General features: G+C 36.8%; 1 protein-coding gene across 1 annotated transcript; it reads right to left on the bottom strand.

Annotated features, from left to right (window-relative positions):
• Window positions 1-3,562: 3,562 nt before the first annotated feature.
• LOC137748240 (pectinesterase/pectinesterase inhibitor PPE8B) lies at window positions 3,563-6,607 on the bottom strand. Its single transcript, XM_068488358.2, has 3 exons — window positions 6,085-6,607; window positions 5,327-5,848; window positions 3,563-4,340 (listed from the first exon to the last, which is right to left on the bottom strand). The coding sequence occupies exons 1-3, from the start codon at window positions 6,392-6,394 to the stop codon at window positions 3,643-3,645; spliced, it is 1,530 nt and encodes a 509-aa protein (XP_068344459.2). The 5' UTR covers window positions 6,395-6,607; the 3' UTR covers window positions 3,563-3,642.
• Window positions 6,608-19,211: the final 12,604 nt, after the last annotated feature.

Below are 19,211 nucleotides of genomic sequence, written 5' to 3'. Positions count from 1 at the left end.
TTCCCATCTCTACCTAGCACGAGGCATTTTGGGAGCTCACTGGCTTTGGGTTCCATCAGAACTCCGAAGTTAAGCGAGTAGCGCGCGAGAGCACTCCCAGGATGGGTGACCCATTGGGAAGTTCTCGTGTAAGTTCCCAGAAACAAAACCGTGAGGGTGTGCTAGGGGCCCAAAGCAGACAATATCGTGCTATAGTGGAGTCGGGCCCGGGAAGTGGTCCCGCCCGGCCCGGGATGTGACATACTATATTATGTTTCCAACCTCCGTGCGGAGAAATCTTAATTCTTCGCGGTTGATCATATAATAGGAGTGACAAATACAATAAAATATAAGAAAAATGAATGAAAATGGCTTGAAAACTTTGAGTTTTAACGAAAAATACAAAATAAAGGGTAAAGTAAATAGTATCAGGATTGAATTTTTGATGTAAAAATATGATTTTTCATTAAAATAAATAGTATTATAAATTTTTCGTTAAAATTTTCTAAAATATACTGTCGGTTGTAAAGTAGATTCTCAGCTCTATTTATTTTCTTTAATTCGTTTCTTTCACGGGAAATATACTTTATGTTAGGTTTGTTGTCCTTTTGAAAAGTTTCAAAACAGATAAAGGGACTGTATTCTGAAAAGGAAGATGATCTCCTCCTCTCTGTGGGATCCTGAAGATCCTTGAATAATTCGTTGCTTTCACGGGAAATATACTTTATGTTAGGTTGGTTGTCCTATTGAAAAGTTCCAAAACAGATAAAGGGACTGTATTCTGTATTCCGAAAAGGAAGAGGATTTCCTCCGGATCATTTTTGCGGAGATGCTGAAGATTCTTGAATTATGTGCGTTTATCGTTAATTGTATGGTCAGAAATCATTTTAAATATATTTATTTAATATTAAACATGAACAGTACCTGACAAAAACTAATCGTACGATAAATAATAGAGACACCAAATTCAAGAATCTTTAGAATTCCCACAAAAAAAAATTTGGAAGGGATCTTCTTCCTTCTGAAAATCTTAATAACATTTTCTCTGCATATATTATTTACTTTCATATTATGTGGTTCAAGGGGACAGGAGAAGGACGGTCCTCTCGTTCCTCCCCATTATGCGATATTCATGTTTGAAAAAATATGGACATATGCCACATGGTACCTCGGCGTAGTATGTGGAGTCTCTGGAATATGGAGTCAGTCAGTCGGTCATCTTTTGGGAGTTTGTGAGTAGACTGCTGTTTGAGCCTTACACTGAAAATTAGAGAAAAACATTGTTGACACATTCTTTTTTTATCTTTACATATTTTGATATTTTTTTAATTATTAATATTTTTTTGAATTCATTCTATCTGACGTTTGAAAATTGAAAAGATGTATGAGAAGTAAAAAATAGTGTGTAAATAGCACTATCCAAATTAGATAGCAACATTCTTGACTTAATTACAAAAATTAAAAACAGTTTTAGGTGCCCATTTCAGGTCATCTCCAACCGACCCGACCAAAGGATCATAGGCTAAAAATAGTCAGTTTTGACACGAAAATCGTCTCCAACTGAAGGCTAAGCCAAAAAGGTTCGTGGGCCCCACCTGGCCAAAAATTAGAGATCCGGCCAACGGGCTAGCCAAGAGCAGTCGGCCCTATAGCCCAACCCAAACACATGCTACTTGACGTCATGCTGACATCATATTATTGTTGGATTTGACTTTTTTTAGACAAAATTTTTTAAAATAAATTCTAATTTTTTTCCTACAAATACCTAAGTCATTTCTACTCCATTTCTAACATCATTTTTACCATTCCATACTATCTTATCTCATTTTATTTCAATTCTTCACCAATTTTTCACATCATTTTCATTATATAAAGATAAGAAATCTGGAGGCTTATTAATTTAGCGACAAGTGACACTCAAAATATATCCAAAAACCTTATTTGAATATGGTAGTTTAATTTAATTAACCATACTAATTCAATCAAAATAATACATTATGGAGGGGGCTAAAAATAGCCCCATTCGGTTGGAGATGAGTTTTTTGTCAAAGGGGTATGTTTTGGCCTATGACCCTTTGACCCTCTCGATTGGAGATGATATAAAATATGACCTGATACTATTTATTAAAAAAATAATTTCTTGCAGGGCTAAACATGGTCCTTTTCGATTGGAGATGACCTCATGTTTAGATATATAAATATTTTGTTCAGGACGTCTCTTTTTATTATTAATATTGTCAAAAACATCAATCATATGTCAATATGATTCGTTGATAATGATATTAACGGATCATCAAAAATATATCGGTATTATTCTCTTTATTAAAAAACGGATGTGCATTCCATGACCGGACAATATTTATGTAACATGAAACTTCCGTGAATAAAGGTTTTTTCCCAACCAAAACACACTCACAAAGCATTACAAATTGAAGGAAATCGCATTGGTTGAAATATGAGGTAATTGCATTTGCACGCCAACTGCTATACACACCTAATTGCAATTTGCAACTTGACCCTTGTATGTTGAAAAATCTCGGGAGACAGACAAATATGTGTGCATTATTTATCTCTCAATATCTGACATGCCTAGATTCTTTTTCTGTCAACTTTTAAAGTCTTTCTTTATCTGCGTAGACATCTGTCGTGTAAATGGACAAGGAATGTCAGCTCTTCCACTTCCTGTGCTTCATGTTTATGTGATCACGGTTAAGTCACGTTAATATTTTATATTACTATTTTTTTTTGTATTATTACCTTTATAAAAAAAATAATATAAAATATTGACGTGATTTAACTGTGATCACAAAATAAGAAAACACAGAAGGATACCAAAAATGAGAAGGCAGACAATCCTTGTTATCTCACTTGCCCGACTAATGAGTTATGATGAGCATTGCCAATAATTACAATTGCTAATTAATTGGTAAAAAAAAAAAAAAAAAAAGTAAAAATGCGGGGAGGACTTTCAAGTTTCCATTCAACACGTTATAATGTAAAAGGTTAAAACATAGAGTTATTATTTAAAATAAACTTTCACGAAAAATTCATGGTACTGTTTATTTTAACAAAAAATTACATTTTTACACTAAAAAGTTAATCATGGTAGTATTCATTTTACTTTTTATTTTATCCTTAAAGTTAAAACTCAAAGTTTTCAAACTTTTTTTCATTAATTTTTTTTTTTATTTTTTAAAAGATGAAAACATATAATAATGCTTGATAAAATTAGAAAACTGTTGATGTGACACCTGAAGTGTATGTAAGTTTTTTTTTTTGGTCAAGGGAAGTGTGTGTAAGTTTCTCCTCATAACAAGCTTATACCCATGACTTTTTTTTCATGTTCTGTTTTTCCATTTCTTATTTTGTAGAACGCCCAAGCTGGTTCCCAAAAACCTATTTCAGTATTTTAATTGTATGGTAGAAAACTGACGTAGGTTCGAACTTCGAACCCTAGTTGGGGAGTTTGGTTTCATTCCGAGTTCTGACGTAAGAGAACTCGGGACGAAAGGGATCACTTTGATTGTTAAGAGTAGAAAACCCATTCATCTATGATACTTAAATTACCAATTACTGCTCTAAATTTTCTTAACAAAAACAAAATTGATTGAAGAAGATATAATTAGGTACAAGATTGAAATTACACATCAACTGCTTGAATTCTCAAGCCCCAAATCCTGCTGTATATTTGACACCAGTGGGGGGTAACCACAGGTTGCCTTCAATAAATTGGGCCACAGTATAGTTCTTTACCTGAGTAGATTCATTAAAGACTCGGTAGCCGGGCCACTTGACCCGGCTTCCGAGGCCCGCTCCAGGCCCATAATTCATGTACTCACCATAAGACAATGTGCTCAAAGCAAAATCCGCATTCCATTCAAGCCACCCCTCAGGCCTTATGGCATTGCTCAAGAAAGACTGCATTATTACAGTTCTTGAATACAGCTTCCAAGGCCTACCAAGGTAAGTAAAAGTGGAGTTGACAAAGGGTAACAAGTCTGCATCTGCAGTTATGTTGCAGAACTGGATGGAGATTCCGGTCGGCTCATTCGGGTCTTTCCGGCCTTGGGCTGTGACGCTGTTCTTCTGATTCGGTAGGCCTTTTTTGGCAAGGATCTGACAGTTTTGGAACACAACAGTTGCATCACCAAAAATAAAGTCAACTGTACCACTTATTTTGCAATCTCTGTAGAACTGGCGCATTGTGTGTGCGTAGAGTGTGTCTTGGTAGCCTCTTATTTCGCATCTGTAGAACACCGATAGGTCGGAATCCGATCTTAGGGCTACTGCCTGGTGCTTCTGTGGCCCTGCCGTGTTTTCGAACGTTATGTCTCTTGCTATGAACCCTCTGCCACTCACAGCTGAATACATAGTTCAATGAAAACAGGATCAGTTTTCGTAATATGAACGGTTGAATACAAATTCCATGTAGTGTAGAGAATATAACCAAAAGACTAAATCACGATAATGGTCCTAAACTTATACTCGTGTTTCATTTTCGTCGTTCTATTCAATTTTTAAATTCTATAGTCCATCAATTGCATCATTTATGTTACTCCAATATTGGTTGACTTAAAGGTAAAATGGTCCGCTTAGGTGTAGTAAAATGGTTAAAATAGACAAAAATAAAATTACAGTAATAGACGTACCACAATAGAAGAACCGTAAAATTAAAATATATATAAGTTAAGCAATTATGACATCAACCCTACAAAAATATATGCGTCGATCACATATAACTTCTTTGCCGTAGCCGATATTATTAAAGAAAGACTATGTACTAACCAATGCACACCAAATCTCATTGCAAAATAAGATGTACATGCCAAAATAATGAATTGTTTTGGTCTTGATGTAAGACTATTCAATGTGTTCTGCTAGGTGAGGCCAAGAAATTAAATATGCAACATGCTTGACGTTTTCTTCCAAGAAATAAAAAGTGAGTCCTTGCATGTGACACTCGACTAAATAACCCTAGCTTCTATCATGCATTGGGACCATGTACTTTGCTCTCATGCCTCCCATCTACCATTTTATTAAGGTGAACATAATTGAATTGGTTGGGATCTCATTAAGATTCCAATCTTAGACTAGGATACCGAATGTTGCATGGCCCCCAAATCCAAAGTTGATAGGATAAAGAAAGAAAGAAAAATCTAAGATACTTTAGGTAAAAAGAAAAAGTTTCGGGTGAAAAATCCGGAAAATGCTCTGCTCCTTACAAACAAATTACACACATATACAAATAAAACTTTGACATTTGTGCACATTTTTGTATGTGTCAATCTGCGATTTGCATGTTTGGAGGAACTGACATTGTGCGACAAATTATTAAGCATATGCTTACCAAATGTTGCCGATCGAAATGTGGTCCAACCATCGATATAGCTTCGATTTCCAGAGATTATGGTAGCATCCATACCATCTCCAATCATCATTAGGTTCCATTTTTTCTTCTTGATCTCCACATTCTCCTTGTATGTGCCTTTCTTGATGTATATAACGTAGCGGCTCATGCTGTAATCCGGGGCTGCTAACACGGCATCCATCACATTTGTGAAATTCCCGGTACCATCTTGGGCAACAACTGCATCCACATTGACACCGTCGGCTTGTAGAAGTTTTCGATCTTCGGTTTTAACCCACGTTGGGATTTGACCGTTAGGACCCTGGTGATCGGAATTCGGGTGCACTTGGGTGAGGAGGTCTTGGACTAAGGAGGTAACTTGGTTGAGGCCAGTTGAGACCAACCCTTTGACAATGCTGTTGGTGCCTTCAAACCCATCACTGCATGTGTCCTGGTTAACTAGTGCAGCGCTCAGCCATGTCCTCAGATCAGAACTTAGTTTCCCTGTGCTGTTACTTTTGCCTAAAAAAAAAAGGGAGTTTTTATTTAATTAGCTTAGATTTCAATCCACCCCTTGACTTCATGAACCAGAATCTAAACTACCCAAAATGCGTAGGACACGTCAAACAGCTAACGAAAATGTCATACAAACAAAAAATCTCATATTAATAACAAACTTAAGCACTTAATTTAAGGGACTAAGTGGGATGTTATTTTATCTAATAAGTGGGAATGTTTTTCTGTTAAGAAGTAGTTACCTTTCTGGTTCTGGGAAGCAGAAAGGGACCAGTTCAACTCATCAGCAGAGAAGTCAAGCAAATCAAGGCAGTCGGAAATGGCGTTGGAAAGGCGGAAATCACCGAAGGCGTTTGCAAACTGAGAGAGTATGGTGGCCACTTGCTGCACAGCATCAATGGTGTCCCTCAACGAGCCCGCAAATTCGGATGCAGGCACTTTCAAGCACTCTGACTGTATGTCATCTGTGAAGCTGCAGCTAGCGAAAGGGATTCTGCTTTTGCAGCAGACACACAATAAGACTAAAAAAAAAAGCAGTTTCCCAGAAGCCATTTTCAAAAAAAAAAAAAGTGCTCAATGACGAAGACCTACTTAATTCTGTGTGACTAACAAATAAATATGAGAGTGGAGGAGGAGACTATTTAAGGGAAAGAGTGGATGGGGTTGATTGAGTAGAGGTTGGATAGGCAGGTGAGGGAATTTAAGAGGGCCGGTGGATCATGGTTGATATGGCATATGAGTCAGTAGTCGTGCCGATTGCAAGTTGGGGAAGAAGGCTGCAAGGCTCTATTATATACAAATCGAAAGCAAAATCCACCAGCGATATTCGTATCACGTGATAATGCTGATTGACATAACATTTTGTAAGCTTCCAATTAAATGACAGTATGAATTAAAATAAATTTATTTTTACTGAGTTCTGTTGCATTAATTCAACACTTACTAGTGTTATGTAACAAAAAAAACTGCACCAAAGTTTTCCTACTAAAGATCTTAATTCCGCGAATTATATGAAAGTGTTTCATTTGTTCAAATATAGAAACAGACCATGTGTCGGCGGTCCCAATTGACGAGAGATTTTTCAGTGTGATCGTCACACGAGATGATATATCACGTGTTTTTATAACAATAGTGGATTATGTGTGTTAAAAGGTTAATAACTTAAAAATAAAAAATTTGCATCACTTACATAAAAACACGTGATGTACCATCCGTATTCTCATTACAACTAAAAATTTCTCCCCATTGACATTGTGATGTTAGGATTTCATTCTCAAATTCAAAAACCCCACATGAAATTGCAAATGAAAATAGTGCTTATTTTTTCTTGGGTACCAATTTGTTAATTTGCTATATCACTAGTCATGTCACGTAAGTTCATTTAAGTGATACTGGATTTTTAGTAGGATTTTTGCAATAATTAGGGATGCGGTCTTGCAAGAAATTTTTTAGTGTGCTTAGAATACGAGTACAACCTCACATATAATTATACAAGTGGAAGGTACTTCAAAAACAAAAAATCTTCAAATTATATAATAATATGTGACGTATCACTCTGTGTTCCAAGCACACTCAAAATCTCTGTATTTATGCATGCCATGTTATTGTGTTCTTAGGCAATTAGAATCTTGGAAAAGGAATTTGTATGTGTTGAATGTACTATTATATGATTGTATTCTGTATCAATAATCTAAAAATGTGTAAAAAAAAATATAGCAAATTAATTATTATTGACACTAAATATCGCTGTATTAGTGAACACGTATCATGCACAAGTCAGTCTCTGTCCGTTGAGCGGCCATTGCATGCAAATTACTTGTCTTTCCATGCATTCCCCCTCTCCTCTTCCAAGAACAATTGGATTGACTGTGATTATTAACATCTGCGTGCCGGTGTGCCACGTGTACACATATCTCTTTTCCAGATTTCAGCACCTTCTAAAGTCAATTTGTTACACAAGCTATGAAGCTACTCCAGATTATATTATTTTTCTAATATTTTATAAGGGAAAGAAGAGTTCTTCTCTCTTTAAAATATTCCATCCATAAGTTCACCAAATCGAACTCTTGGAGAAATTTTTAATTGTGATCGGAATACGAGTGGTATATCATGTGTTTTTATAAAAGTAGTGGGAAATTTTATTTTTAAAAATTATTAACATTTTAACACATATATCACACCATTTATATAATGACACATAATGTATCATTTCGTGTATTGATCATACTGAAAAATCTCTCGAACTCTTGATATATCACAATTAGAATTCAGTACTTGGCTAAGGGAAGTCGAACTCTTGACGTATCATAATCCTAAATTCAATATTTCGCTCAACGTCAACATTAATGTATACATCTGGCAGATAACATTAAACATTATCGGAAAAATAAAATAAAATCTGAACGTTATGGGTAAAGTATTATTTATGGCGATGGAAATTATAGCAGGCCTGATTGAATGAACCAGTGAAGAAGCCATATGAAGGCACATGCATCAATGAATAGACAAGTCTAAAGCTAGAAAGGAACATTTTCTTCCTCTCTTTATCTTTTTCCTTTTCATAACTCCTCTTGGCTAAATACTACTAACTTAACAACTCAGATCCCAACTGCAAATTTAGAAAAGAAAAAGAAGGAGAAAAGAATATTGCTGTTCTTAGATCAATATTGGTAACGTATGTATGGTCAAATTCATCCACGTTGAAAGAGAAATCAAAGTTTGGAAGATTTGAAGGTTATCGTCAATTCCACTTTGGTAGAAAAAAAATTTTAGGTCGAAAAATAAATTAACAAGCGGGGATGGTTCCACATGGATAGAATAGGTGATCAAATTCAATATTAATTAAGACAAAGCATTATATACATGCAACCACTGAATAAGTGTGAACTCAATTGACTCATGCATTCCATCTTGATAGGAAATTTTTCAGTGTATGATGATATTATCACTTAGTAATACTAATTCACGTGTTATAATATGGATAAAGTAAATAGTTGATATGTGTGTTTAAGGCTTAGTATTAATTAACAGATCATTCTTACACAGTAATTATAACACAAGCAAATTCATAACACCACGTGGTAGAGTTACAACTATACCGAAAAACTTCGCCATGTTGAGATGTATTCCAATTTCACTGTTGAAAACGAAAAACAAATGTTTTTTGGACGTAGATGAAGATTGTAAACCGACAATATTTGAGAGCAGATATTGAAGGAAAGTGAAGCAAGCAAAATATGTGTCAAACTAAAGTGTCATTTTCTGAATTAAATGAAATGGAATACAATACTTGCACCAAGTGAAAGTCCTTTTCCAAAAAGCATTAAAGGCTCGAAGAAGAATGGCTCATGAGCTTTAAAGAAGGAGAGAACGCGTTTTACAGCTTGCGTTTGCTTGGATTTTGCTCCAACTGCTTTTGCGTTTGGAAAAAGCAGGCCGTATCAGAAAACGCGCTTCTCATCAGCTTATTGCATTGGCTGATGTACGTGTAACATGCAAGTGCCAAACTAAGCTAAGCTAAGCCATGCATATTTATTTATATATTTCTTCTTTCATAATATTTTGCATGTTATTATTGAATCTGTTAGCAATATTATCGATCCCATTAATATTATCACCCACATGCACGTTGGCTTAATAAATATTATCTAATAAGTTTCTTTCTGATGTAGTTTACTAATTAAGTTTAAGGACCAATGTCATCAATGCCCTTGTATCATCGTTTTCAGTTCAATTCCATACATATAATTGTCAGTCATAAAATTGGCTTGTGTTAAATCCTACATCTTAAATTCTTTTTTTTTTTTTAGGTAATGATAGGAGCATATTCATGAGACTTAAATGGCTTGTTCTCGTGCATTTACGTTATGTTTCTTTAGTTATTTTAGTACTTTAAGCTATTTTCGTGTGTTTATAGGTCCAAAGGGCTAAAGGAGCAAAAAGATGCATTTTGGAGACTTTTGGAGCACTTTTGGGCTAAGGATGGATAGCTTATGCTTGGAGCCAAAGTGTTGGACGAAATTGAAGACCTAATTGAAGACCAAAGTGTTGGAACCTTGTTCTCTTTAGTTTTAGGACATTTAAAACCTTTCCTAATCCCCGGTCCAGAACGATCCCTACTTGCATACTTACTACAATTGATAAAAGAGGGTTTAATTTGTGTGCGTATAAATCACGTATCAAATTTTGGCGCCGTTGCCGGGGATTAGAAAATTTGCTAATTCCTTGGATTGTTCGTCTTTATTATGTATTTTAGTTTTAGTTTCTGATTTGTGTTTTGTTTCTTGTTCTAGGTACTAGTTTATGACTCGGAGTTCTCATCCGATTCGTGAACATATCCTGGAGTGATTGGGTTCTTCGTCCGGCTGCAAGACATAAAAGAAAGCGCTACTTGGGAGGCAACCCAATGCACTAAATAAAACAAAGCATGTTCATAAAAAAAAAAAAAAAAAAAAAAAAAAAAAAAAAAAAAAAATCATCATTGGGGAAAGATGGAGCTTCACAAAGGTTGTTTACGTGAAGCCCCACTACGAGGCGTCGGAGCGGAAGGCATAGGAGCAGGAGGCATAGAAGCGGGAGGCATCGGAGCGGAAGGCATCGGAGCTAGAGCATTCCAGGCCTCAATACTTGGCCAAACGCTGGATGACCCAGGAAAAATATGCCTCTGGAAGTAAGCCGCAAGCCTTTGACGGTCACTTTGACGGTCACTTTGCATACGACCATTGGATTCTTGCAGCTCATCAAGCTTCCTTTTCATGCCCGTCGAATAGTTGTTTGCAAGCACATGCAAACTTCTATTCTCGTACTTAAGCAGTTTGATCTCTTGCTTAAGACTTTCCACCTCCGCCATCAATGATTCCACCTGACGGGAGCGGGCAAGCAGGCGTTGGCCCATGTTGGACACAGAACTCGCACACTGAACACTAAGTGCGAGGGACTCTTGAACGGCCAACTCATCGGACCGTCCTGACAGCAGCCTACTATCTTTTGGAGTAAGGAGGTTTCTAGCTACTATTGTAGCTGTTGTGGCGTCCTGCATCACGGAGTCTTCACCTGTAAGAAGACCGTTAGAAGATAAAAAAGAAGGACGCCATACATTACCTTGACGGGGCGCAACCGGATCGCTGCTGAGACTCAAATCTAAGCTAAGGTTCGATGGGTTTGCCATTTTTCAAAAGTGTTCAAAGAGATGGGGTGGATGGAGTTAATTCTCAAAGGGCCGGAGTCGATTTTCAAAGAATGGGAAATCTTCAGAGTGTGTTTGTTGTGGTGATCGATAGCTTTATAAGAAGCCAAGGCGATGCGTCCATCGATTCAAAAAGCCGGAATTTCCGGCGTAAGTTAGGCGACGCGTTCTCGGCTTTTCAGAAACGCGTTCAACTTTGTCAAAAGTTCCCGTGGAGGTCATCATCGCAGCTACACTTTTGCCGACAAGCGTAAATTTCGGCGACACTTTCTCTGCTTTTCAGAAAACGCGTGCAGCTTTTTCAAAAGGAGCCGCATCCGCACAACTACGTGTCGTTTAGAAATCGAAGGGCCGCCTGCTCAGAAATCGAAGGGGCGTCGTTCAGAAATCGAAGAGGCGCCACTATCTCTATATATGTCAACCTTCGTCTCTTATGGCAAGGCAAACTTGAAGAAAATGCCCAACTCTTCCTCACCTCTGAGGTCGCACTCCCAGCAAAGCCTTTCGAAATACTCAATTCTTCCTTCTTCCCCAATGATGATACCAGATGCCTGGAGTACAAATGACCCAGGTGGAAACAGCACAACAAATACATGTGCTGATTCATTCACCGCTTCTTCAAAAGCAAAGGTATCTCATATCATCAAGGTCTAAAGCAAAAGTATCTCATATCATGCTCTTTCCCTATCTTTTCCTTTGCCCTTGTTATTACTCGCATGGCAAAGTAAACAAAAGCAATCAGAGGCACTTGGAGTCAGTCTTCTGTTCTGGAACCGACTGCCTGGAATCCATTCCTGATTGCTTACCTAGAGTTGCTCTCGAGTAGTCATCTTCAACGGTTGACACACTTCCGGAGAAGGGACCACTTCTGCAAGGGGAGCAAGCAAGGCAAGTGAAAATGATACATTGAAGCATGTGGAGACAAACGTAGGCTGAGTTATCCTCCAACCCTTTTCAATACGAATTGGAAAGATTGAACAAAGAAACAGACCAAAGGAGTAAGCTCAGACCTTCGGGGGAGACCAAAAGAAGCCTGCTGCCCAGTTCAAGAGTAGCACAAAGGAAAATCAACGATGGGAGCAGCGCAGTTCAAGAGTAAGCCTGTGGATTCACAAAGATCAAAGCCTCAATGCAATTACCAAGGAGAAGATGGAATTTACACTCTATAACCAGATTTGCGTCTCTAAACTCTTCTCTTTGATTAATTACATTCTGCCATGTTTAGTATGTTTAAATGCTTTTTGTGTGTTTACTTATGCTTTGTATGAATCTATGCTTAGAACATTGAGGACAATGTTTGATTTAAGTGTGGGGGGGTAACTAATGTTGTTAATGCAAATTCGTGGGATTTTATCACCCATAACTTCAAATGTTATTCCTCGCTGTTTTAAGGTGTTTTTAAGTGTTTTAGTGTGTTTTGTTTTATAACTCCGAAAATCACATAAAAATTTGAAGAAAATGTTTTGAAAAGCCTAAAAAGAGTGTTTTGAGTCATTTTTGTGTGTTTGTGTCTTAGGGTACCTTCCAACACAATGATAAGGATTTGGTTTATAATTGCATGACGGTTAGAAAGAGTTATGAACATAGAGAAAAGTTTGATTTACTCTTGGTAAATGCTTGGTTATAGTTATAATGTATGACTTCACATGCAATCATAAAAGAAAAAAAAAAAAAAATTCGTTTTTGTAACATGCTTGAAGGAAGGAACTCAAACAAACACTACAACCCTGAGAGACTTGAGCCTATAACGTTCTTTGGAGAGTTATTTTCTGTGATTTCTTGTTTTCTAAAGTCGTTGCATGATCTCATTATTCTTGCTTGGTTGCTAATTAGAAGGCGTTTCATCACTTAGTTCCAAATGCTAGAACTTGCATCCATTCCATTCAAAGCATGATTGCATAATATATATCAAGATGAAGTGTGTAGTGAAGCCATCAACCAAATAGCCAACCCATGCACTTGATATTGTAGGTCATAATCCCCATTGAGCCATCGTTAGCCTTTGTTATTTGTTTATCCATATCATCCCTACCTAGCCTAGATTAGGACCACCCATACCCTTGTTCTTGAAGCATAGTAAGCATGATTTAGAGGGAATCCTTTCGATTATGCAAAACAACAAGTGTGGGGGAATTTGTGTGTGTGTGTGTTGATATGCCACAAAAAAAAAAAAAAAAAAAAGAAATAAGGCATGAGTGAGAATAAAAAAAAAAAAAAAAAAAAAAAAAAAAAAAAAAAAAAAAAAAATTCGTGGAAAAAGAGTATGAAATAAGTGAAAATAAGCTCACATGTTTATGGTAGTTGAAGAAAGGGTCCAAAACGTTGAATATGGCCCTAAGAGTTGTGTGAATTTTCCCCTTGTGTGTCTAAGTGAGTTTCTGCAATCACGAGTGATTCTAAGTGTCAAATTTCATTACTTTGCTTGTTATTGCCTAAAGAACGTTTGTTATCCTTACCTTTCATTGTTAGCCAATCACCCTTAACCCGTTACAACCCTTATGCTTCAATCTTGATCATTATGTTTTCAATAATGTGGAGTTTGGAATTGATGTAAGCATATGGTGTCCCTGGTTCTCGCATCTAATTAGTAGCATTCCTTTCATGAGATCATATTCATATACATTCCAGAAAATGCTTTCTTTGATATAACATATGTGAGTGTTAGAATTCATATTTACATCAATCTTCTCACATATAACTAGTGTAGGGTGTGTAGTCAGAAAATCTGTGTGAAAAACAAGTGCATATCTTGTAAGGATTTGAGCAAATTCTCTAAGGCATGTTACTACATTCGAAATGTGTTTTAAATGCTTAATTGTGAACTAGTATGTGGTGACTATGATTAAGAATGTACTTAAGTGTAAAGATGGCTAAAATCTGTGGGATTAATGATTTTTAACTTGTCATGTGCATTGGAAATCCGTGAGACGATTGTTGGAAGGTGTAGGTTGTGTTTTGTTCGTTTTGTTTTGTTTTTGGTTTCTTTTGTTTTGTTTTGCTCGAGGACTAGCAAAAGCTAAGTGTGGGGGTATTTGATAGGAGCATATTCATGAGACTTAAATGGCTTGTTCTCGTGCATTTACGTTATGTTTCTTTAGTTATTTTAGTACTTTAAGCTATTTTCGTGTGTTTATAGGTCCAAAGGGCTAAAGGAGCAAAAAGATGCATTTTGGAGACTTTTGGAGCACTTTTGGGCTAAGGATGGATAGCTTATGCTTGGAGCCAAAGTGTTGGACGAAATTGAAGACCTAATTGAAGACCAAAGTGTTGGAACCTTGTTCTCTTTAGTTTTAGGACATTTAAAACCTTTCCTAATCCCCGGTCCAGAACGATCCCTACTTGCATACTTACTACAATTGATAAAAGAGGGTTTAATTTGTGTGCGTATAAATCACGTATCAGGTAACAGGAAAATAAGAGGCATAGAATAAGATCTTGGTCGTTGTTTACCTCATTTCTTATGAAAAGTAGAGTTGACTTATAAGGATTCTATTTTCCTATTACGTGTCATTGAGAGATATGAGTTGTGGATGATCTAAATTAAACCAACCACTTACATAATAAACGGGTTAATAAAAAAAATGAAAAATAAACGTACCATTGAATAATATGTTCAACCACTTGCATAATAAACGGGTTAATAAAAAAATGAAAAATAATCGTACCATTAAATAATATGTTTTCACTCAAAAAGATTAAATAATACGCACTATGGAAGCCAAACCCGATACTTAAATTTTAACTATTAAGAATTGTATGCATTAGTATATGTGCATGTACTAGCTTTATCATGTCTCTATCAATGAATTTGTGACCAAAAAGATGGTGTAGGGCTAGTCATACGGACCGGCAAAGAGATTTCATGCACAATGAAGGCAACCATGTTCCTTGCTACTTTAATGAACTGTTGGATTCATCTTTACAACAGAACCTCTGGTTCCTTCTTTTTCTTAAAATAGGCTAAATAAAGTTATGGAAGAAGAACTATGGAGGTTGGGGTGGGGACCACACCACAGCTGAGCTGCTAAATTAATCGACATTGGGATCGTTTTAATGTTTTTAGAGTAAATCTTTGCTTTCTCTTTTATGCGATTTGTCGGACCGTCCTTGGGGTGGAATTGTAATGCCTTTCAAGTTTGGAAGCCATCAAGCTGAAATTTCTGTGCATTCTACTATTCATTTCCTCTCTCATCTCTTTAATCATGTAGTTGAGTAATAAACTGATCAAATTACTGGGAGACGAAAGAATCGAATTTATTGACTTCTTTTAACTTTTAAAAAGAAAAGTACCATTACACTAAAAGTTCTTTGGTGAAAAAAATCGTTACTTAAAGATTTTAAGTTATATATCCACTTCATTCATCTCATATCATATCATTTGAACTCAGACTAGCTGTTCCTCTTTGAGCTCAAATATAAAATAGGATATATTGAATCTTGCCAACCTAAAATTTTATTAGTCATTCTTTCTTTACAATCTCGACGCCAGTTGTGTAGGTTTTAAGGTTTATACTTTCACACTTACATTTTCCTCTGCACTTTTTTTTCCTAAACCATTAAATTAAATAAATTATAAGTTAAAACAAACAGAGAGTGCAGGGAGAAAAGATGAAACTGCATTACAAAAATCATTTCCCTAATAAAATGTGATTGGGTTTTTGGGTGGGTTGGAAGATGATGGGTTCTATGTTCAAGCCCATATCTCTTTATAAGCAAAGGTGGCACTGACCTATTTGAATTCTTTTTGGGTCAGTTTGCATTTTGCAAGCTATGATTGAAATTAATTTGAGCTGTTGAAATCAGTGTGGCCTATAATTAAATTCAGCTTATATCTTAAAATTTTATGTATTTCAATAGTAGAGCAAGTTAGTGAGTAATTACAAAGTTAGTTAGGAAGAATTGGTAGGAATCGAACCAGTATCAGGTAGCATAGACATGATTCATATCCGCTACTACTGTAAAACATTATTTACATTCATTTTTTTTATTTTATGTATATATCTTTTGACAAAACCATATTCTAAATTAACCTAATTTAGAAGAAAGGAGATTCAGACTCCGTTAAGAGGACCAGCCCACTTCCCTAACAAACCGAATGGCCTCACTCATCTTATATCTTCAAATTTAGACAAACGGATAAATAATAAGACGCAAATTAATGTTAAATAATGCTACATTTGGTCTATTATAAATGAAAAATACACATAGATATAACTTTTCCCAACTCTTCAACAAAAAATTATAAATGAAAAATACACATTGGTATAACATTTGGATCAGATGCTCAGTCTTTCACTTACACTTGCTTCTCTTGCCTAAAATGTAAAAATATCATCAATAAAAAACAGAAACACCATCAAGCTAATCAAATCAATTGAAAGTCGTTTCTACTATATAAAATCGTCTATAAATCAAATGAAAGCGGAAATCAATAGAAATCCACCAAGCTAAGCTGGTTTGTACATTATTGTGAAAAAGCATAAGCAGCGGACTTCCAAACAACCATCTAGGAACTTCGAATTTAGTCCTCAAATGCCAGCAATGGAGAAATTAAAGCTTCTACAACAATCTTTAAAGTCGGATGGATAAACCTGATGGAAATTGCGCATGATCAAAAAACCAATTTACCTCAAGAATAGTTCCATAACTAACATTACTTAATCCTGACAAATTGAATCAGAAAAACTATAAAACTTGCATCAAACATTTCATAAGCAATTCAACATAATCTCTAAATCCACACCTTTCCATCGTCCCAATTTGTTGATGAATTGTTGAATCTTTGAATGTGATCTCTGGTACAATAGCAATTAGTTATAATTTCTTCTCTACAACATTTGCCCTTCTAAGTAATATAATATTCGTTTTCAATCTGCAGAAACAAAGATTTCATATATGTAGGTGGCTAGTTAATAGAAAAACAGAAATCATATATGTATATTAAACATACCTGTGACCGTAAGTCTGTAAGTGAGTAAGCCACAGCCCTTGACTAATAAAACCAAATTCTAATTAATTAAAACAAACAACAATGGAAGGAAAACAAACTTCATAACTTCGTATTAATATAGCAAAAAATGAGACAGTAGATAAAACCTAAAAAGAACTATTCGTTTCAGCCCAATTTATCAAGCTCCAACATAAGTCATTTATTTTCTAAACTATTTCATATTTATTTCCTTTATTTCACTCACCTTGATCCACCATCATACTCTATGAGTTTGACCGCAATGCTGAAGCGACACTGCCTCACAACTCTTCTACTTGAACTAACTTAAGTAAAATGTTACCATCAGAATCGAAAGAGAATGTTGAGAGAACTTGCCCCACTAACCTGGACAGAAGGAATACTGCACGTGGGTACAATATTCCTTGTCAGCAGACTACCACATGGTTTCGGCTCATGTGCTCTGATGTGTTGCAGCATGGGCAGCAAGCACGCCACCTTTACAACATTTGTTTATTGCATGCGTGTGTGTAAGATGTATATAAAACAACCAACTGCCATTACAGCAGATCAAGAATAACACAACCAAATATTAAACTTAATATGGTATCAGAGCACAGGCAATCCTTTGCTCTGCTCTGCCTTCACTCTTCCGCTGCTATACTGTGAACAACGACATCTGTTACTGCAGCAACCAATGCACTGCAAGCTGCACACTCGCTGCCTTGCCGTCGCAAAGCTGCTACACAGCCATCGTCGCTGCTCTACCTGTCACAGCCATTAAGCACAGCCGCAGAGCACAGCCAAGCACAGCCACTGCACACTGCCTGCCGACATGGCAACTGACTCTTCCAGCAAACACACCAAATACGAAGATCCCAGCGATCCTCTTTATCTTCATCACTCTGATCAGCCTGGAGCGATCCTCGTCACACACCTTTTGAATGACGAAAATTACTCCACTTGGAGCCGAGCCATGGCCATGGCCCTTAATGCCAAGAACAAGGAAGGATTCATCAATGGATCCATTAAAAGGCCCGAGTCTGCATCCACAAGTGAATTCCAACAGTGGACTCGTTGCAACAACCCCGTGAAATCCTGGCTGCTCAACTCTGTCTCGAAAGATATCGGAGCAAGTGTCATCTACAACAATGTTGCAGCTGATATTTGGAATGAGTTGAAGGAACGTTTCTCTCACACAAACAGTGTACATCTCTTCCATATTGAACAAGAGATACATGGAAGTGTTCAAGGAAATTTGAACATTGGTGCATATTATACCAAACCGAAAAGTTTTTGGGATGAACGTGATGCCATGTGCACTCTCCCAACCTGTACATGTGGAGCTGCAAAAGAATTAATGCAGTTTCAGCAAAGTCAGAAAACCATGAAGTTTCTCATGGGCCTCAATGAATTCTACGCTGCGGTTCGTGGGCAACTTTTACTTATGGATCCCCTCCCTGTTGTCAACAAAGCTTTATCACTTATTATTCAAGATGAGAAGCAAAGAACAGTTTCAATGCATGCTCCTGAAAGGTCCTCAGTCACCGATACCGCAGCTTTCGCCGTGCGGGATAACATGCGAAACTCTGGTAGGAATTTTTCTCCAAGAAATTCCCATCTAAAATGTGGTCGTTGTGATGCAACTGGACACACTTCAGATACCTGTCGTGCACACCTCAAGTGCGACTACTGTAATTGGAGAGGTCACACCATTGATCAATGCCGCAAACTGAAAAAAGGGAAAGACAACAGCAATAGGGGAGATTATCAGGATCGTAGGGGTTCCAATTACAAGGCTAATCATGTTGATACCCAGCCAACGCCTCCAGCAACATCTCCTTCGTCCTACAGCTTCACTTCCGAGCAATATCACAATCTGCTTGCACTCCTTGATAAGAGTCAATCCAACTCCACATCTAATCATGTCGGTACCACCTCTACTATGAATAACTTGTCAGGTAGAGTTTTTTGTGCTTTTGCTCTCAATAAGGGAAGGGACTGGATTTTCGATACAGGCGCCACAGACCACATGGTCTGCTCACCAAGCTTAATGACCACAAGTGTTCCGGTATACAATCGACAAGTGCACTTACCCAATCATGCACTTGCCAATGTCACACATATTGGCACAGTTCATCTCTCGAATAATCTCACCCTTCACAACGTGCTTTGTGTTCCATCATTTAAACTGAATTTAATTTCTGTCAGCAAACTCACTAATACCTCATCTTGCT

The sequence above is a fragment of the Pyrus communis genome, chromosome 2 (assembly GCF_041283825.1).
Source record: "Pyrus communis isolate YQ-2024b chromosome 2, ASM4128382v1, whole genome shotgun sequence".
NCBI classification, from domain to species: Eukaryota; Viridiplantae; Streptophyta; class Magnoliopsida; order Rosales; family Rosaceae; genus Pyrus; species Pyrus communis.
This window is presented reverse-complemented; position numbering and strand designations above follow the sequence as displayed.

Excerpts from the sequence above, each read along its gene's own strand:
- LOC137748240 (XM_068488358.2), bottom strand. The coding sequence starts at position 6,394 with ATGGCTTCTGGGAAACTGCTTTTTTTTTTAGTCTTATTGTGTGTCTGC. Across the intron at positions 5,849-6,084 it reads TGCTTCCCAGAACCAGAAAG|GCAAAAGTAACAGCACAGGG; the intron begins GTAACTACTTCT and ends TTTTTTTTTTAG. Across the intron at positions 4,341-5,326 it reads ATTTCGATCGGCAACATTTG|CTGTGAGTGGCAGAGGGTTC; the intron begins GTAAGCATATGC and ends CTATGTATTCAG.